This window comes from Calonectris borealis, chromosome 8 (assembly GCF_964195595.1).
Source record: "Calonectris borealis chromosome 8, bCalBor7.hap1.2, whole genome shotgun sequence".
In the NCBI taxonomy this organism is placed as follows: domain Eukaryota; kingdom Metazoa; phylum Chordata; class Aves; order Procellariiformes; family Procellariidae; genus Calonectris; species Calonectris borealis.
Window position 1 is genome coordinate 557,501 of NC_134319.1, and position 17,539 is coordinate 575,039.

At 39.1% G+C, this 17,539-nt stretch overlaps 1 protein-coding gene across 1 annotated transcript in view; it reads right to left on the reverse strand.

Annotated features, from left to right (window-relative positions):
* TNNI3K (TNNI3 interacting kinase) overlaps positions 1-16,988 on the reverse strand; it is an 88,141-nt gene extending 71,153 nt beyond the window's left edge. The window contains exons 1-5 of the mRNA XM_075155519.1: positions 16,949-16,988; positions 16,223-16,331; positions 10,458-10,543; positions 8,792-8,889; positions 4,655-4,765 (exon numbers count right to left, since the gene is read on the reverse strand). Coding sequence (XP_075011620.1) covers positions 4,655-4,765; positions 8,792-8,889; positions 10,458-10,543; positions 16,223-16,331; positions 16,949-16,988 — 444 coding nt within the window. The remainder of the gene's footprint in view (positions 1-4,654; positions 4,766-8,791; positions 8,890-10,457; positions 10,544-16,222; positions 16,332-16,948) is intronic.
* Positions 16,989-17,539: the final 551 nt, after the last annotated feature.

A 17,539-nucleotide genomic window follows, 5' to 3' on the forward strand; every position in this document is an offset into this window, starting at 1 on the left:
TTATCTTGCAGCTTGTGTAGTCACATATATTGATGCCGTGTGAATACCATTTCTGCATTCCTGGTTCTAGAATGATTCTGACAAGGTCTGAAAAACTGGCGTCAGATAAAACAAAGGGGTGGGAAGATGCAGCATGAGCATAAGATGCAGGGAATGAAAAGAGAAAATGGGGACTTTGTGAACCATTTAAATAGGCTCACATAACTTTAATTTTTCAAGGCTTCTTAAATCATTTGAACGTACTCCTATTACTAGTAAAATTTCAGTGAAGACAGGAGGCAACAAACATGCTGATGTAAAATATGACTTGTAAATGAAAAGGGATTTATTACTACAGAAAATCCATAAGATGGGACTAATTCCCTTTTCCCCAACACATTCAGACTTCAACTACACACTACAAACACATTCACACTTCAGATTCTCAGGTTTGCAGGTTGCAAAAATTAATCCTGCCTGCAACCCTCAGTCCAGTTCACACATCTGTAGATGTTGTAATCTCAGAATGACAACTTTAATTTACAAAATGAAATAGGCAATGATACTGGTTTTCCAACGTGGTAATACTGGACAACACATAAATGTGTATGAGGCACATGCATTATTTATTTAGCAATGACCTCCCTGGGCTGGAAACATTTAATGTTTTCAAAATAGCAGACTTAATGAGAAATTTATTCAACTTATTGTTGATGTTTCTAATACAGTCATCAGCTTATTTTATAATTTTTCATTAACTTTTCATTCTTCCTGTTGAGAACTGCAATTTGCATTAATAGATAAAATAAGCAAACAGGATAGTTTTGGTGAAGTAAAATACGGCACTAAGTCATAGAGCAGATGAAATATTTATATACCACACTGGCTCAAATGAGTTGGAATATCCCATTGGTGCTGATGGCCTCAGTATCCTAGTTTCAGAGAACTGGTTGCTCTAGTGGTTTCAGGTGTGGTGACGGAGCGAAAGCCATAGACTGACTTTTCAGGGAAATAGGGAACAAAGCAATTTTCCCCCCAGTTCTCTCTATCTTTCTCTTAAATATACTCAGTCCTCTTCTGTAGTAGAAGACTATGCTGAAGATTGGTGTGTATACCTCTGCTATTTATTTATTTAATGGTATAAATAATTATTTATCTTACTGGAATTAGGAAGATGACAAAAAATCTATTTTTTCTTTCAAATGTATTCCATTTTTTAGGGGGTTGAAAATATTATTCCATATTGCCATGAATATTAATGAAATTGTGGACAGAATAAGCTATTTAATCTAGCAGAGGAGATCCTCAGCTGACTGAACATTTCAAAGATATATAAAGAAGGAAAGACAAAGCCTTCACTTGGACTATAAATCTTCAGTCCCCAGACACCGGCAGATGAACCAAATGGGTTATATGGAGTCCCGCTCCATGTATGGAGAATACTTCTGATAAAGATCTCATCATTCCCGAGGAAGAAGTGAGGGCCTTTTCAAAGCCACTCACAATAAGTTATTTCTTATCAAGTTAATGGTCTTATCCTCGTCGGATTCTGAGCACCCTCATTTTTCAGTAACCTCAGTAGGAGCTAAAGACAGGAGGCAAACAGCAGGCCTTCCTTCGACATTTGCAGGACAAGGCCCAGACATCGTAGAAATTACTTGAAACCCCAATGCAGAGCAGAGTACTTGGTACTTCCCCCGGAGGAAACATTAAATGCATACTCCATAAAAGTGAAGGAGATCGTTAAAGAGTTAAGACCCTGGTTAATATCTCCATTTCGATTCCTGCACAGAACAGCGAGGTACGGCGGTTCCTCACCTGTGTTCGGCGATAGGGTGCCCAGGGCAGGATCTCCATTCAGCCGGCAGAGAGGCCGCTGAGGGCGCGTGAGGGAATGGCAGGATGCCCCGAGAGCTCGGGGGGCAACGCTGCCGCGCGAGGCCCCGTCCGCCGGCCCTCAGCCGCGCCCGGGCGCAGGACAGCGGGCAGCCGCCTCCTGGCACCGCAGAGCTGCCCCGGGGCACAGAGGGCCGGCTGGCCCTGCCGGCCTGCTCCTCGCGCGCGGCCTGGGCAGGTGCCGCGGGTGGCGATCTCCCGGATCCTGCTGGCGCTGCTGACTGGAACACTGAAGGCTAGCAGCTTTTTCACGGAGGTCCTTGGTGTGACCACCTGCACATCGTTTTAAGCTTTTTCAGCTTAACCTTCTCCACGGACAGACTCTCCAGGCAACGCGAGTTGTCACCACTGTGTCTTTATGCATCCCGCCTTTAACAGGAAGCGCAAACGTACCTGTCGGATTTAGATCATTTCGGAACCAGTTTGGAGGCTGCAACGTAAAGCTAAATGCACCAGCATCCTCGGTTGCCCCTGATGGCCCACAAGCCTGGGACGGGTCCCCAGCAGACAAAGTATACATACGCACACACACATATATACACACAGACATACACATATAGGCTATATGGTGAAACTGCATAACGTATGTTTCCATTAGAAATGGGGGGAACGTTTGCATTGACGCAGCCCCCCCATGGGACTTACCACGTACGCATTACACCAACTAGCGCTAAAATGTCGCTCCAGTAAACCTCTGCCTCCTTCTCTCTCACAACCAGGCAGCCTTTGGCAGCCAGGCTAGAGTAGAAAATTTGCCAAGGGTATAGAGTTCTCACGTGCAAGCGTTCAGAGCTGGATTTGCAAAGCGTGCCTTCTTTCTCCCAGGGACGGCTTCACTGTTGGTGTCGTTATCTGCATCCCCGTCCACAGACTCCAAAGAACTTTGAGCCCTGACTGCTGTGGTGTTAGGTACTGTCTTCACCTATGTATACGTGTAGTTAACACACAAGGTACAATACTCAAAGGTATTAAGTGCAAAAATTTGCAAAGGGTGCCCGGTGCCATTTTCAAAAGCTTCAAAGTAATTCAGATGTGTAATTAACTTAACCGGAAATTAAAATCCCGACTGCAAATTCCAGTAAGGATCTATCAGCATCTTTGAAAGCCTAAATAAAATAGAAACTCTCGCATATTGTTACTGATCCAGAGATCTGATAATTTCTTCAGGCTAAACAGAAACAATTAGACAAATCAAATCTAAACTGCCTAAATGAAGAAGTATCATCTTCCCTCAGCTGAACTTCAGCGGCTCGCCTCATAGTTTCTCAGATCAGGTATTTAAATGATGGCAGATTTCTTGAGACAGTACAGAAAATTTCTAAAGAGTTTTCATTTCCCCAACAAAACTGCCTGTTTGAAAAGAAATGTCTTTTCTCTTTTTCAATATATAGTTATGTAACTATTTTTATAAGCATGTGTACAGTAAATAGTTTGTGTGTGTGTGTGAACAAGCTGGTTCACTGAAAATGTAGCAGAAGAGATGGCTTGCTTTACACTTTACATAAGCTCAGTGACTGCTGTAACTTGGGAGTTCATAAGACACACATTCTTCCTTGCTGTGTACACACATAGAGGTTCTTTTCTGTTGAAAACCGCACTAGAACATGCTTTGTTCTAGTCATCCAGCCAAACTCTTATACTTGAAGTGAATTTATAAGTCTAAGATGCACATCTAAATCCACAGCTTAAAGGCAAGTATTAATATAATCTATATTTCCTCCTTTGTACTTAGTTATTCTTCCTTGCATTTCTTGCTGATTATCTCTCTTTAAAGAACTCTAACATTTCTGTCTCCATAAATTAGTCCAGCACTCTGTATAAGTTAACACTTTTACTCAAGCAGAGGACAAAATCTTTGCTTGCATAATGGACCCAAAGGAGATAAAAAGTGAAGCACCTGAATTCATGAGTATGTTTACAGTCATAAACTCTTCATTACCAAGGTAATTTTGCACACCCGGTACTTTAAGAGATTAAAAAAATAAATAAATCACACTGAGTGAGCTGTTGCCAGGGTGACAGAAATGAGATGATGTGTGAAATGACTGAACTGAGGTGGTAAATGATAAGAACACAGATTCATGACTGACAGCATGTCTAGAAAGGGAAAGGCCTGATTATAGGCAACCAGGGAATCTCACCCCTCTCTTCCTTCCTCTGCTCCCCATAGCGATAAGTCTCCAACCCATAGGAGACTTATCAATATGGATGTTTGAGATTCATGCTATAAATGACTTACCCTGACACCAGTATTCTCTGTACTAATCTGAAGTATAAAATAGCTCTAAACTGAGAACCTTTGTCCCTCTCTGAAGTGAAAATCACAAAGCTGTGAAGCAGAGCCCGTGACACCTAGAAAAGGGAATAAAACTCTTTTACCGTGCTTCCTTCACACTCAGAAAGACAGTATTTGGAAGCCTCACTCCATATCCAGGTTCAGAAATCCTGACAGGTATGAGTGAGTGTGTTTCATCACGTATCTATTGGTTAACACTTCTGGTATTTAGAAAACAATGCCATTTATTGCCAAGACTTTAAAGACATTTATATAAAGGTAAGAGATGTACAAACAGATCTATGTCCTTTGTGCATGTTTGTTCAATGTAAAAATATACGCACAGATAGGGTTTTCCCACAAGGTACAAAAAAATTAAATAACATTTAGCTATACTAAACCAATTCTGAGTTTTGTTTTGAACAGCATCAATCTAAAATAAAATGACCTTCTAATATTAGCACTCACTTATATAATTTCCTGCATAGAAAAGGAGAAACATACCTTATGATGACCGGCGATTGTGGCAATGTGAAGGGCTGTCAAAGCTCCATACCCAACTTGCTGAATGTCAGCTCCACCATGCAGCAGCGCTGTTAACAGTTCTGCATTGTCCTAAAAGGTACGCGTTTAAAACATGTTATTTCTGGACACAGCTCTAACAGTTGAGGAGGGAGCCAAAGACAGCTGCAGCTGTCTAGGCCTCCCCAGCTATTACACTGCTGCGTTTCAAGAAAAGGGACTGACCATGACCCCAGGAGCACAAGAGTGCAAGGAAAGGAGTGGAGGGAAGACTTGGCCCGGGCACCAGAAGTCTCTCTTTTGCTCTACTAAAGCCTGTATCTTTAAAAACCAGTCTCTATCCTGATTTTACATGTCTTTAAAGATATCTCAGTCTCCAAGCCATTATTAAGTGCTCACACAAACTGTTTAAATGTCAAAACATTACAGTACCATACTGTCCTGGTTTTGGCTGGGATAGAGTTAAATTTCTTCCTAATGCTGTGTTTTGGATTTAGGATGAGAATAATGTTGATAACGCACTGATGTTTTAATTGGTGCTAAGTAGTGCTTACACTGGTCAAGGACTTTTCAGCTTCCCATGCTCTGCCGGGTGCAGAAGAGGCTGGGAGGGAGCACAGCCAGGACAGCTGACCCAACTGGCCAATGGGGTATTCCATACCATATGACGTCATGCTCAGTATATAAATAGGAGGCGTGGTCCAGGAAGTAGTGATCGCTGCTTTGGGCATCGCTCGGTGGGTGGTGAGCAATTGCATTGTGCATCACTCATTTTGTATATTCTATCATTGTTGTTGTTGTTGTTGTTATTATTATTATTATTATTATTATCATTTTCCCTTTCCTTTCTGTTCTATTAAACTGTCTTTATCTCAATCCACGAATTTTACTTTTTTTTCCCTGATTCTCTCCCCCATCCCACAGCGAGCAGCTGTGTGCTGTTTGGCTGCCTGCTGGGTTAAACCACAACACTAACACAGAAGAAGGGCACCTGAGGAGTTCCCAGGATAAATATATAGCATGTATGCCAAATTCTGAACTGTAAGCTTATTTTTCATATTGTTTCACTTCTTTGCTGTCATGGACAGAATTTTTGCTATGACTTCTTCCAGGTATAACAACAGCAATGGGCCCTATCAAATGATAGTAATAAAAATAAACTTGAGAAACACATTAAGAGTCATAATGCCCAGGCAGTATAACTGTTAGTGAATTCTCCTTTACAAACAGTGAAATTAAACACAGAGAAGTGAAATGATTTGTTTGGGGGTAGTGGCAGAACTCGCAGGAGAAACTAGGTCATCTTTCTCACCATCACTTGTTCTGATTGTACCAGCTAGAGCTATCATAATTTTCACTTCTTGGGGATCTGCCTTCCATCGTCATCCAGCCCAGAGAGGAGCCTTCTCCACTTAATTTTCATTGTTTCCTAAAGCGAAATGCACACAACACAGGGGCAAAAGAGATGCTAAAATCTCCAAACTTTCTCATTGTTCTCTACCTGTTCGAAGCAAACACTAAAAGAAAGGCAAGAATGAATCAATGCCAGAGAAGCAGCAGTTAAAATGTGTCTGTGAAAGCATAACATTTGTTCATACTGAAATGGTTTTCCTATTTCCAGGAAATATTAGGAATTTCTCTTTGATAATAATGGACAGTAAAAGTTTTTATCACTGTTCCTATCAAATAGTTTTAGATCATGAAGCACAGTAGTTGGTTGCATAATGGATTGGACATTATGCAGCCTGGGAAGACAGGTTGAGTTTGAATTACCTAGAAATGTGCTGTTCTAATTAGTGACTCTAATTATTTCTGTTTCACTGTTATGAAATGCCACAGAATATTCAGATTATAGATAAGAAGTAGTTAAGGATTTTCACAAGAAGTTGCCCCGTCTCAATATACATTGCTTTATTGTTTCTGAGGTATCTCTAGGCTCCTTTATATTTTACTTAGAAAAGAACTGTAATACAACAAAAGCTATCATTGGGCAACTCATGGTAAATATTAATGTCTTAAAATGTCACTTACGGGAGAAACATTATGTTGCATTTTATTTTAGATCCCAAAATTCACACTAGTTTGCTTATCTTTGTGCAACCTGAAAAAGATACTGGCTATTGTATCACATCACTTGAGTGATTAAGTAAGTTGCTGGTATAGTTTTTTGCCTAAGAGATTTATCAACTTTACAGTGCAGGGAAAACAGACAAAGCAAGATTTGATAGCAAAATGAAAACTATTCCCAAGTAATGAAAACATCCTAGAAATATGCTATAAAAGTCCTTTTAAACAAAGGAATTTTAATTTTCAACTAAATTATTAATTGGAAACTATTCACTGAGATTGACACTGAAGAAAGGCAGAGAAATTCTTCTAAGGCAATTGGCTGATTATGCAACATTGCGCATGGGGGAAAGTTTCTTTTATGATTGCTGTAAACCATCACTTCATCCCATAATGTATAAGATTTGATATAATTTTATAGCTTGCATAGCTAATTGGTACCAGTGGCTGTAAAATTAAACTAACATAGGAATCTCAAGACATAATGCAAGATATGGCAAGGGCTCATATTATAGTAACTGGGAGAGGAAGGTAGCTTGTGGTGCAAATATAGAGTTAAGCCATGGAGATGCAGAGCATAAGGCACCCACGGCATCCACAGCATATCACAACTTTTAGGTATCCGGCTCCATGATAGAGTCTTCAGCCTATTTAATGACCACCTCTCTACACACGCCTGGGGCAAGTTCAGAGTTCCAGTGATGGGATTGATGAAATCCAGCATTTGGAGCAGGAAATTGGCTTAGCTTGTCCGTAGCAAACATTGGAAATAGGGGGGTGTCTTTCTTCCCACCTTCAGACAAAATGGCACAAGCTGCTGCTTGCATCTCTTTTTTCTTTCCACTCTTACCCCCTCTACAATAGCTAAAACGTTGCTACGTTGGTGGTTCAGCGTCTTCCTCGCACAAATAATACTCATGACTCTATGCCACCTGTCCCAGGCAACACCGTCATTACTCAACCTATGTTAGGCTTTCCCCTCGCTCTCCCTGTTCTAATGACCCTCCCGTTCATTTCCACGGAAAGCTGATTGCATGCTCACTCCAGGACAGCCATAGCTTGCTGATTGGCAATATGAGTTCGAATTCTCTCCAAGAGAGACTTTGGTCTTCTCTCTGGATAAATATTCTGATTATCAGATTATTACTTGATAGAAGGCCAACCATCTCCTCTTCCACAGGTGAGCTTTTGGAGGAGAATGACTGTGACTGTGATGATTCCTGCTGCATTTGGAATCGGGCATTTGGTTTAGAGACCATCTACCATATCTGTGTCCTCTTGCAACAGAGTGAGGAACACAACTTACGGATCAAGAGTGGCACACAGGTGCCAACCTACTTAACCTTCTATCAGCTTTGAACATACAGCAAATCAGAATGGTATCTGCCATGGGAGCTTTGCAGAAGAAAGAGAGGCTGTTATGACCTTGTGGCACCTATGGGATATATAAGGGTTGACCATTACAGTCTAGAATATAACCTCCTGAACTTGATCTGAGTTCCCTCTAAAAAGCTAAGTGCTTTGGGGCTAGCCTATATACGGATTGAGTTTCTAAGATGCTCCATCTCAAAATAAGAATCATAACAATTCTTTAGGAAAATGCTGTCTTTGTTCACTTTATTCCTTGCTACTGTAATTGTTGAGTCTTAAGAAATAAATATAATAGTGAAGAAAATAAATATTTAAGCTGAATGTGGAACTTGAGGAGGAACAATGAAAAAGAAGCAAAAAAGAGAGAAACTGTAAAATAAAGTCTTTGAGATTGTTTCTATTAATAGCTATAATAATAAAAACCCACTCCTCTATTTTGAGTTGCATTGCATGATTTAATCAGTATTTCCAAAGCAATATCATATCCTCACGGATGATATTGCAAAAGCACATGCTGATTTCCTGTGCATGGGCTCTTTATAGGTCATTTTCTTATGCACCGTAAATGTGAAATTTGTATTTTCACCAGAAGTAGCAACAAGAGAGTGCAACTAGATAGTTCAGGCAAATAAACTGCTCAGTTCTGATTTCTTTTCATCAATTCTATTCAAAATAATTTACCTTATAAGCTGCCAAGTGCAGAGCTGTAAATCCATTTCTTGTTAATCTGGATGGGCGCAGTCCTTTTAGCATAAGAGTTCTAACATGTGATTTGTTACCTTTAGAAAGAAAATTGGAGAACAAAGTCATTTACAGAAAGGAATGTGTAGATGAAGTAAGAAACTTCTGTGTGAGTTTGAAAGCAAAGAGAAATAGGTAGCTCATTTGCTGACCTGAGGCAAGTCATAAAACATGCCTTGTGAAACCTCAGAATGGGATCAGGCACCTCACCCACCTCCTTACCCACTGGGACGGCTGCAGATCTGGCCGTGTACTGGCTCGCTGTTTGTTCACACCTTCATAAGGATTTGTTAAGGATAGTTGAACTTCGGAAGAAGCAAGCTCCTCTTTTAACATCCAGACCATGCTGCAAAGAACTCCATAAACTAGCAGATGCTTCCAGAATCTCTGGCTTCTCAGACACTTAACTCCCTCGCCCTTCCAGAATGGAAGCACTGCTCTCCCTTTCTACTCAACATTGTTACAGGGACAGTCGTTTTGAGGGATGCTAATGAGTGTCAGCACGGGCAAGTAGCTTTACTCTTACCTTTCGGATGCACAGTGACGATCTCAAAAAATGTATCTGCCTTCTGAATACTTATGACAGCAATCAAGGACAATGTTGGTTCTAATAGCTTCTCTCCCTCCTTCAAGTGTTCACGTACCGTACCTAATTAATTAACATCGTATGTTTTCTTAAACTTCCTCAGCAGTCCCACCGATGGCTCCAATGTTACCGGGTACTGATGTCATCTTTGGAGATGACCTTGCACTCTCTGAGACTAAGAGTAAAGATCCACTCAGTTTTCAGCAGTGCAGGATCAGGTCCTCCTTCATGACAGCATCTAACTAAGATTGAGCAAATCGTTTATGCATGTTATTAGTAAGTACTTTGCAGAGCTGATTTTTTTTCCCTTAGGGTAAAATTCTCTTTGCCTCTCTCAGCCAATTTCTGCTGAAAATTGTATAACAAGTGCGAAGTGTGTGCATGAACTAATGACTCGCTCTGTGGATAACAGAGCAGCAATGTGGATCAGAGTGGAAAATTCCACCATTAGCGTGTTTTTATGAACATCCCAGAAGACATCTTGCACTCTTTTCTTGTGTACTCTGACTTGCAATCTGCAAAAATCCTATCAGCTGGTATTTTTCTCTGAAGCATTTGAGTTATTCTTCTTTTAATCACCATGTAATAAAATACAGGCTTTTTCATTATACTAGAAAAATAGATGTTGCATGTAAGGCAAAGTGTTGCTAAAACTAGCTCCCTAGCCTGAAGCCTATACCATGTACAGAAGACAGAAATGTAGAGCAATGCTAGATGAGTATGGATTGATTAACTAATGCATATAGCAAGTAATTTTGAATTAGTTGAACACCTGCAGTAAAACATGCTACATTATCAACCAAAACTTTTCTTGGCCTGGAGAATCAGCTATAATGGGGCTTGGTGTAACTTGATTCAACCCCCTTGGCAATAGTTTAGAGTAATGCTTATAGAGGCTTATCCAACTGTCAACAAGAACATCACGGAAAGAAATTAACTGAAAAGATAATCTTCCTGACAGAACAAATCAGTAGCCATGTAAATAAAGTGGTTAAAGAACATCATATTTCAAATACATACCCCCACATATGCAACATAAATGAAGAAGAGAGAGGCCATTTTCTGTGCGGTAATTTAAATTGACTTTGCAGAAGGCTTCATCAGAGCTGAAAAAAGAGATTTTACAAATGATTACTGTTTTCATCCTTTAGCACAGTTTCTTTCATTTGGAAAAAAATTAAAAGAGAAATCTCAACATAATTTTTTTTGAGACACAGGACTAAGTTTATACCAGTTTACACTCTGTAAATCGAGAAATACTTTACTGATATCAAGTGAGTAGTCCAGATCTATTGTTTTCTGAACAACCCTGCTATTCAGTCACAGTATGTATATACATTGTAAATTCAGCTAAATTAGAGGAAAAAAGAGGAAAGACTCTTTGGAAATATAACTAATCCATACAAAAGCAGTTTCTTTATTGATGCAGTAATAACTAAAAAATATTTAAAAAATCTACATCTTTGTTCGAAAATGATGAGCAGGACATGCACAGAACTAGCGGCAAACAAGCCAAGTCAAAAGAATAACCAGAAAAGGCCTTTCAGAAAGTAAGTTGATGTTCCCCAAAGGAGAGCATTTCACATGTTTATGTGAAAACACGCCAGCAGCACACACATGGAAGGAAGGTAGCCAAAGCTCAGACAAAAATTTGGCAATGATTGAAGGAAAAATGTTTTAAAGCATTTTGAGGAATGAAGTAGTCTTTCTAGAAGTTACCTTCCTGGCTGAGGATTTGCAGCTGTAATGGCACGCTAAGTCCTAAGAAGGCCTGTGAGTGTCTGAGACCTGAGAGGACAGGACAGGAGGGGCTGCTGCGAGGCCGGGGAGCAGCCGGGACGGGACGGGACGGGACGGGGCTCTCGCCTTCGCTCAACCCCCCCGCTACTGACAGTTACTTTAAGGCATGAGAAGGAACGTGGACCCCGTGATGTTCAGCAGACGGTATAATTTTATAGCGCTGTTTTTCTGCTTTGGTCTATTGCAGTGGAATGTGATATATTAAAACGGAATTTTCAAATAATTTATAGATCCTCATTCATTTTGACTTCCCATTAACTTGTATTTCTGGTTTTGATATAAACAATTAAAATATTACACTTTGTACGCACATCCTACTAAGGAAAGGCATGTTTGCACTTCAAATCCTCAGACAACTAAATGTCACTTACATACTGTGACACTGACAAAATGAAGCTCAATTTAATGTTTAATTTTCTTCCACATTTTTGGTACAGTGTTACATTTTTATATAGCTTACTGATTTCACAGTGCTTTCTAGGCCACACAAGGATGAAATGAATAATTAAAATGAAGTGATTATTATTAATACATTTCTAACATAATAACTCTTAAATAGGATCCATACCAAGTCTGACTCATTGAAAAAGACACTCAGCATTTGTATTTCATGCTCTGTTCTTTTTAGCAAAAAAAAAGAACATAAAAATGTTACAACCCATGCAATTTTATAATTCACTAATTTCCATTTTCCTTTTCCTGTCATACAACCCCTGTCAAAGCTCAAAAATAAAGTACTTCATAAAATAAAGCTAGAAAAGCTGGTAGTAAAGGGAATGGATAGTCACCGAAAGATGCTTCTAGTTTTCCAAAGAAACATGAACAGTATCTTTGTATAAGATTGTGGACAATGTGCTCTTTATTGCACAGAGTTACTGCCCGTTATATTATGAGAGAGCAGTAACCTCTCCATAGCTAGAGCTATACCCACCTCTGGTTGTAAGTCCTATCTAAATATGCATTACAGCTTTACTTGAAAAACTCCTGGATGCCTAACGTGTCACATTTATTTTTTAAACAGTGAAGAGAGCTTCTGGAAAGCGTGAAGGAAAATGATCACTCTATTTTTACTTACAGATTGTTAAATGATTACCATACCAACATTTTAGCTTTTGTCGTCGAGTCTCATGGGTTTCCTTTAGCACAGACTGACTTGTTACTGCTTCGTCAAACATTCTAAGTAATTACATTTGTTGAAAATGAAGTACACGTAGCAATTAATATTTTTGTGGAGAATGCCGATTACAGTCTGCCAATAGAGTTTAGGTTTTTTTCCATTCAGTATCAGTATAACAACGATCATGGTTTAGCAGAACGCTTAGATTTGTATATCTATAAATCCATCCCGAGGGAGGAGCACTGTTAAACATATTTAACATGGTTACAATTAAAAATAAGGTTTTAATACTTCTCTCTCTTTTTAGAATATAAACCTATGCAAAGTTCCCTTTAGCAAGATGATCCCTGTTAAGCAAGGTGACACTTAGGCCTTTTCTTTCGATAAATATTTCAATAATTTATTCTTTAAATAGAATTTAAAATGCAGACAAAGCCAGAGACTTGTCTTTACTTCTGTTCTCTCAGTTAAGTCTATCCTAACAGAAATTCTGCTTGTTCAATGTGTGTTATCATTCTAAACCAGGAATAAAACCCGTGTTTTCATATTCTTTTTCATGAATTGTGACAAAATTAATTTGGAAATGTTGAACCACCGCCTTTTTCTGGGTTTTGAACGAAACCATTTTAACTTCCAGAATCTGAAAGTTACTTTTCCAGTTTAGCGGAGGGGTTTGAGAGCTATCAGGCTGCAGAGTGACACACCAGAGCCCGCAGAAGCTGTGGTTCGGGCTCCGAGCGTGCTTCGGGGGCGGGCTGCAGGACAGGACCTCCTGCTGCTGAGGCACCCAGTGCCCTGGCCGGGGCCATCGCCTGGGCACTGGGCAGAATGGGGAGCACCCGTTCTGCCGTTCAGGAGGGGCGCGCCGCCAGGAATGTCCCTCCGCGGAAGAAAACGGTGGTGTGAATTACGGATGTACAAAGTATTGTGCTGGTAAGTGATAATTTAGCGATTCTAACTCAAATTAAATGAACTGTAATTAAATATTAAATACGCAAAAATAAATGTTTTCCTTGTGGGAAATTTTGACAATTTTTTTCTCATAAAAACTAGCTTTTTGGAAAATACTTTTGCTACCAGAAAGACCACTCTGATGGAAACTCCTGACTGCCTGCTGTCAATACTCAGTGTTTTATAACGTTCAGGGACAGTGCATGATTTGAAAAGGATATGGGCCCGATAAAAACAGAGCATAGCATTTATTTATAAATGCAACAATTGGACTTATTTTGCCAAAACTGTGTGCCTTAGTGAAATTAATTCTTACATCATCTACATTTTCATACGCATTCCTTAGAAGATGGGTATCGTGTTAAGGAAGCTCATTTTTCGTGTCCTAAATGTAAACTGCTTCTGTATGGAACATTTTTTTCACACATTATAGTCACGCTTACCTTTGTTTGGTGACGGCCCTTCACCTACCACTTCCACTTTACTAACGTGGAAAATGTTTTGCTCAGTAAAAATGAAACCTCATTCTTCAAATATGTTTTGTCTTCGTGCAATTCTTCTCTGACATACTGTGATTAATGATAGTGATATAAGGATCATCTATTCTTCAGGTTTTCCTTCAGGGGCAATTGAGGGAAGAATAATTCCAGGTTCTGGGAAACAAGTCCTTTTAGTTAACTTGTCTTTGCTGTAACCTGTTGGGTATGCATGGACGTACACACCGTACAGACCGATGCGCTGCGGTGACTGCATGGTGGAGTGGATTGCTTTGTTTGAAGGATGAATTCTGCAAGTCTCAAAATCACAGAATATTATCGTCCTGCAAAGTCATGTCTCCTGCTTCAATTTTCATCTTTAGAATTACATTAAAAATTCATACTCCTAGCACTTAATGTGTGGTTAAGAATCCAGGTTTTACCATTTTAGCTATATACTTAAACATCCTCTTCTCCCAGTTCAAAAAATAATAATAAAAAGGTTCAGTTTGTTTTATTAATGATATTCAATTTTAATATGATTCAAGTTCTTATAAACTGGCAAAATTTTAATGTTTTTGTGGGAAAATATTGCAAGGAAAGTTTTGTATCTTAAAAGCTGCGATTAAAAAGCCTCTATTGAAAATGAAAGCTAGCTCAAATGACTACACTCAGGGCCCGGTTTTATCTAGGTGCCCTCCTAATTCCTTTCTGAAGGCATAATTGCATGCCTTAGGGAAATAAAATTCTGACTTTTTATTTTTAGGGTGGTCTTTTTAGGAGACCATTGACTAATAGCTCTGCGATATAGGAATAGAATAGGGACAACTTGTATCCAGCGAGTGACAGATGGGTACTTACAAATCCAGTTTTCACTGTTGCAAGGGTACTGGGCAATTTACCCCTTGACCTGTGCAGGGGTTCCCTACGTGTAAAATGGGCAAGCTGAGAGTCCTTTCCTCTGGTAGGCTTTGTCCCTTTTGTCCTGTTTATGTTCCAAATGTTTCAGAGCAGGGACTTTAACAGCTACGTATTTCATTTCCATCAGGCAAATTACCTTCTTCGCCTTAGCTTCCAACACCCATCCAGTTTCTCAGTCCTAACGCTTTTTAATAAATGGTTTTGTTTTAATAATGGGAAAAAACCCCTGTTAATTCCTCTGCTACTTCAGAGATGAGAAGTCTTCTGAAAATAGCCACTGCTACTGTAGAAAAGTTTTTTATACAGTCAAGACTGATTTTTCACACAGGCCAGATTTGGATTTTAGATACTCACAAAATCTGACTGATTCCATTACTCATGGGTGAAGGCAGCTTTTGGAACCGAAATCACTGGCTGGTTCCTCAAGCCTGACTGAAAAAAAAGCCTTTCCAACGCGAGCTAACCAGTGCCATTAATTCCCACTCCTTCCGTGGAAAAGAGCAGTGCTCTTTGTCTAAGAGGAGGAGCTTGGCTGACATCTTAACGGGACTTCCACGGGGCAGTAAGACAGATGATAAGCTGAACTGCCGAAGGTCTGCTAACCTTAAAGTTAATGGTTTCTTTTTTCTTATGCCTAATGCAGGAATTAAGCACTTTCACCATATACTCAGTTGTCTTGCTTAACGAAAATAGAGAGTACTCCCGCTCCAATTTGTTAAGATGATTAGTTTGACTACTAAACAGGCTTAAAATGAGGCAAGTGCCGAAGTACCATACTGGATCATGGCCAAAGTGGTCAGCATATTGCAGTGAAAGTCCAATGTCGTCTTGCACTTAACAGGCTCAGTGATAATTATGCTAGCTGAAAGTGAGCATGATGAGTAATTTATATGACCAGTCTGGCTTTTTTGAGCTTGTGATTTATTTCTGATTAGAATCCCCTATTTTTTCAGGTGGTTTTGATGTCTGAAATTATTTACCTGATCATTTTCTTGACTTATTCACAGTCAATGAGCTGGGTGTTTTCTCTATTTGAGCTTTTCAGATAATAACGAACATAGAAGTATGTTACTTGCTTGGGTGAACTTGGTTGTTAGCATGTGCTGTCCTGAGAAAGTGATTACAATCATGAATTTGAAATCCACTTTCAGAAAATAATCTGCTTTTGTGTTTGTTTAAAATTTGTTACTTCAGCAATATTCCTGTCTGAAGAAACACATTAGCAAAACTGGAAAGTACACAACAAAATTAGATATCCCATTAAAGTTCATTTACAAAAGTATATAGGTGTTTGTTATAAAATATTGGCATTAATAATTAACAGCCACTAATTTTGGTACTATGCTGTGGGACTCTGGCCCAGAACTGTAATGACATATTCCCAAAAATAGACATTAAAGGACATGCATTCCATATGTGAGAAACTCCTTCCATAAGAAAATGCCTGAAACTGAAAATACTGTTTAATAGCAAATACTCATTTGAAAGAAATTCATAAAGAGGTTTCCAGAACATTTTACCTAAAAACATGCTTCAGTTCTGCCAGCTCCTTTTCTTTGATTTGCAGGTCATCTTCTAATCGTTCTATGATTATAGCATACGATTCACTAACTTTCTTCTTCCATTCATCTAACAACAGAAAAACCCTGATTCATAAAATGCTTCAAAACGTATAAAAACCAGGAACTCAAATCATAATGTCCCAGTAACCAAAGCACTTGATTTTTAAAGATAGTTTCATTTTTCTATTAAAGTATGAAAGTTCAAAATATTACAGCTATTAAACTGTTCTTGCTGCAACCAATATAGACACATACATACGGATTTCATAGACAACTCATACATATGAATCCTTATCAGAAATATTTTTAACTTGAACAAGAGAAAACTTAAAGCTTAGGTTGCATTTGTTAGCTCTTATTTCCTAAATGTTAGTGTACACACACAGCATAAAAAGGTTGGAAGTTTAAAGGTTTTTCTAATAAAGTACATGTTAAATCAGCATAATCTAAGTTAAGGTGATCTTATACGATTGCACAAAGAAATTTAGTTTACTAGCTTTCTGTCATCTTTTACAGACTACATGTGTGATTTGGGTTAAGCCATTTTTCTCGTAAACCAAGAACAATACAATACCTTATCCTTGAACTCAAGGTAAATTAGCAATGAGTTATTTCCTGAAATATCACTTGCTTCTTGTAGACAGATGTATGGTATATTGCATTTAAAAAAGCAACATTAATTACCAGTGCAAGTTTGGGTTGGTCTAGATTTATAATTTCCCATTTGTCCAATATATCTTCTTTGTTTCAGCAAAGTTCTTGCAGTAATATGATTCCTGGTTCAAGAGCAGAGACAGTCCTACTGAAAAATGCTTTTGATAGTCTCTGGCTAAAAATAAACCCTGTGCCAAATGGAATGTCATGCAACAATGACACGGAGCAAAACAGTCTGTGCTGTCAACTGTGGGGGGAAAAAAAAAGGTACCTAATCAGCTTGCTTAAAAATCGACCGTCTATTTCAACAGAAACATTTGCTTTCATCCGTTGAATACCTGAAACTGGTGGGAAGCGAGTAAATTGGCGGTTTGCTACCAACTTGTAGAGAAAAGGGAATTTAAGAAGCTGAACCCCAAGCATACCTTCAGGATGCCCAAGGAGTGCTGGGGGTCCCCAGTCTGGAGAGGCCAGAGATGATCTCAACTCATAACATCAGAATGTATCCTAACATACGGGATGGCTTTGGAGCATCTGGGTATCTTACGTACGAAGTGCAAATTGTGTCGTACCAGAGTACCGACTTTTTGTGGTTTGGTAATACTTGTACATGTTGTTGTG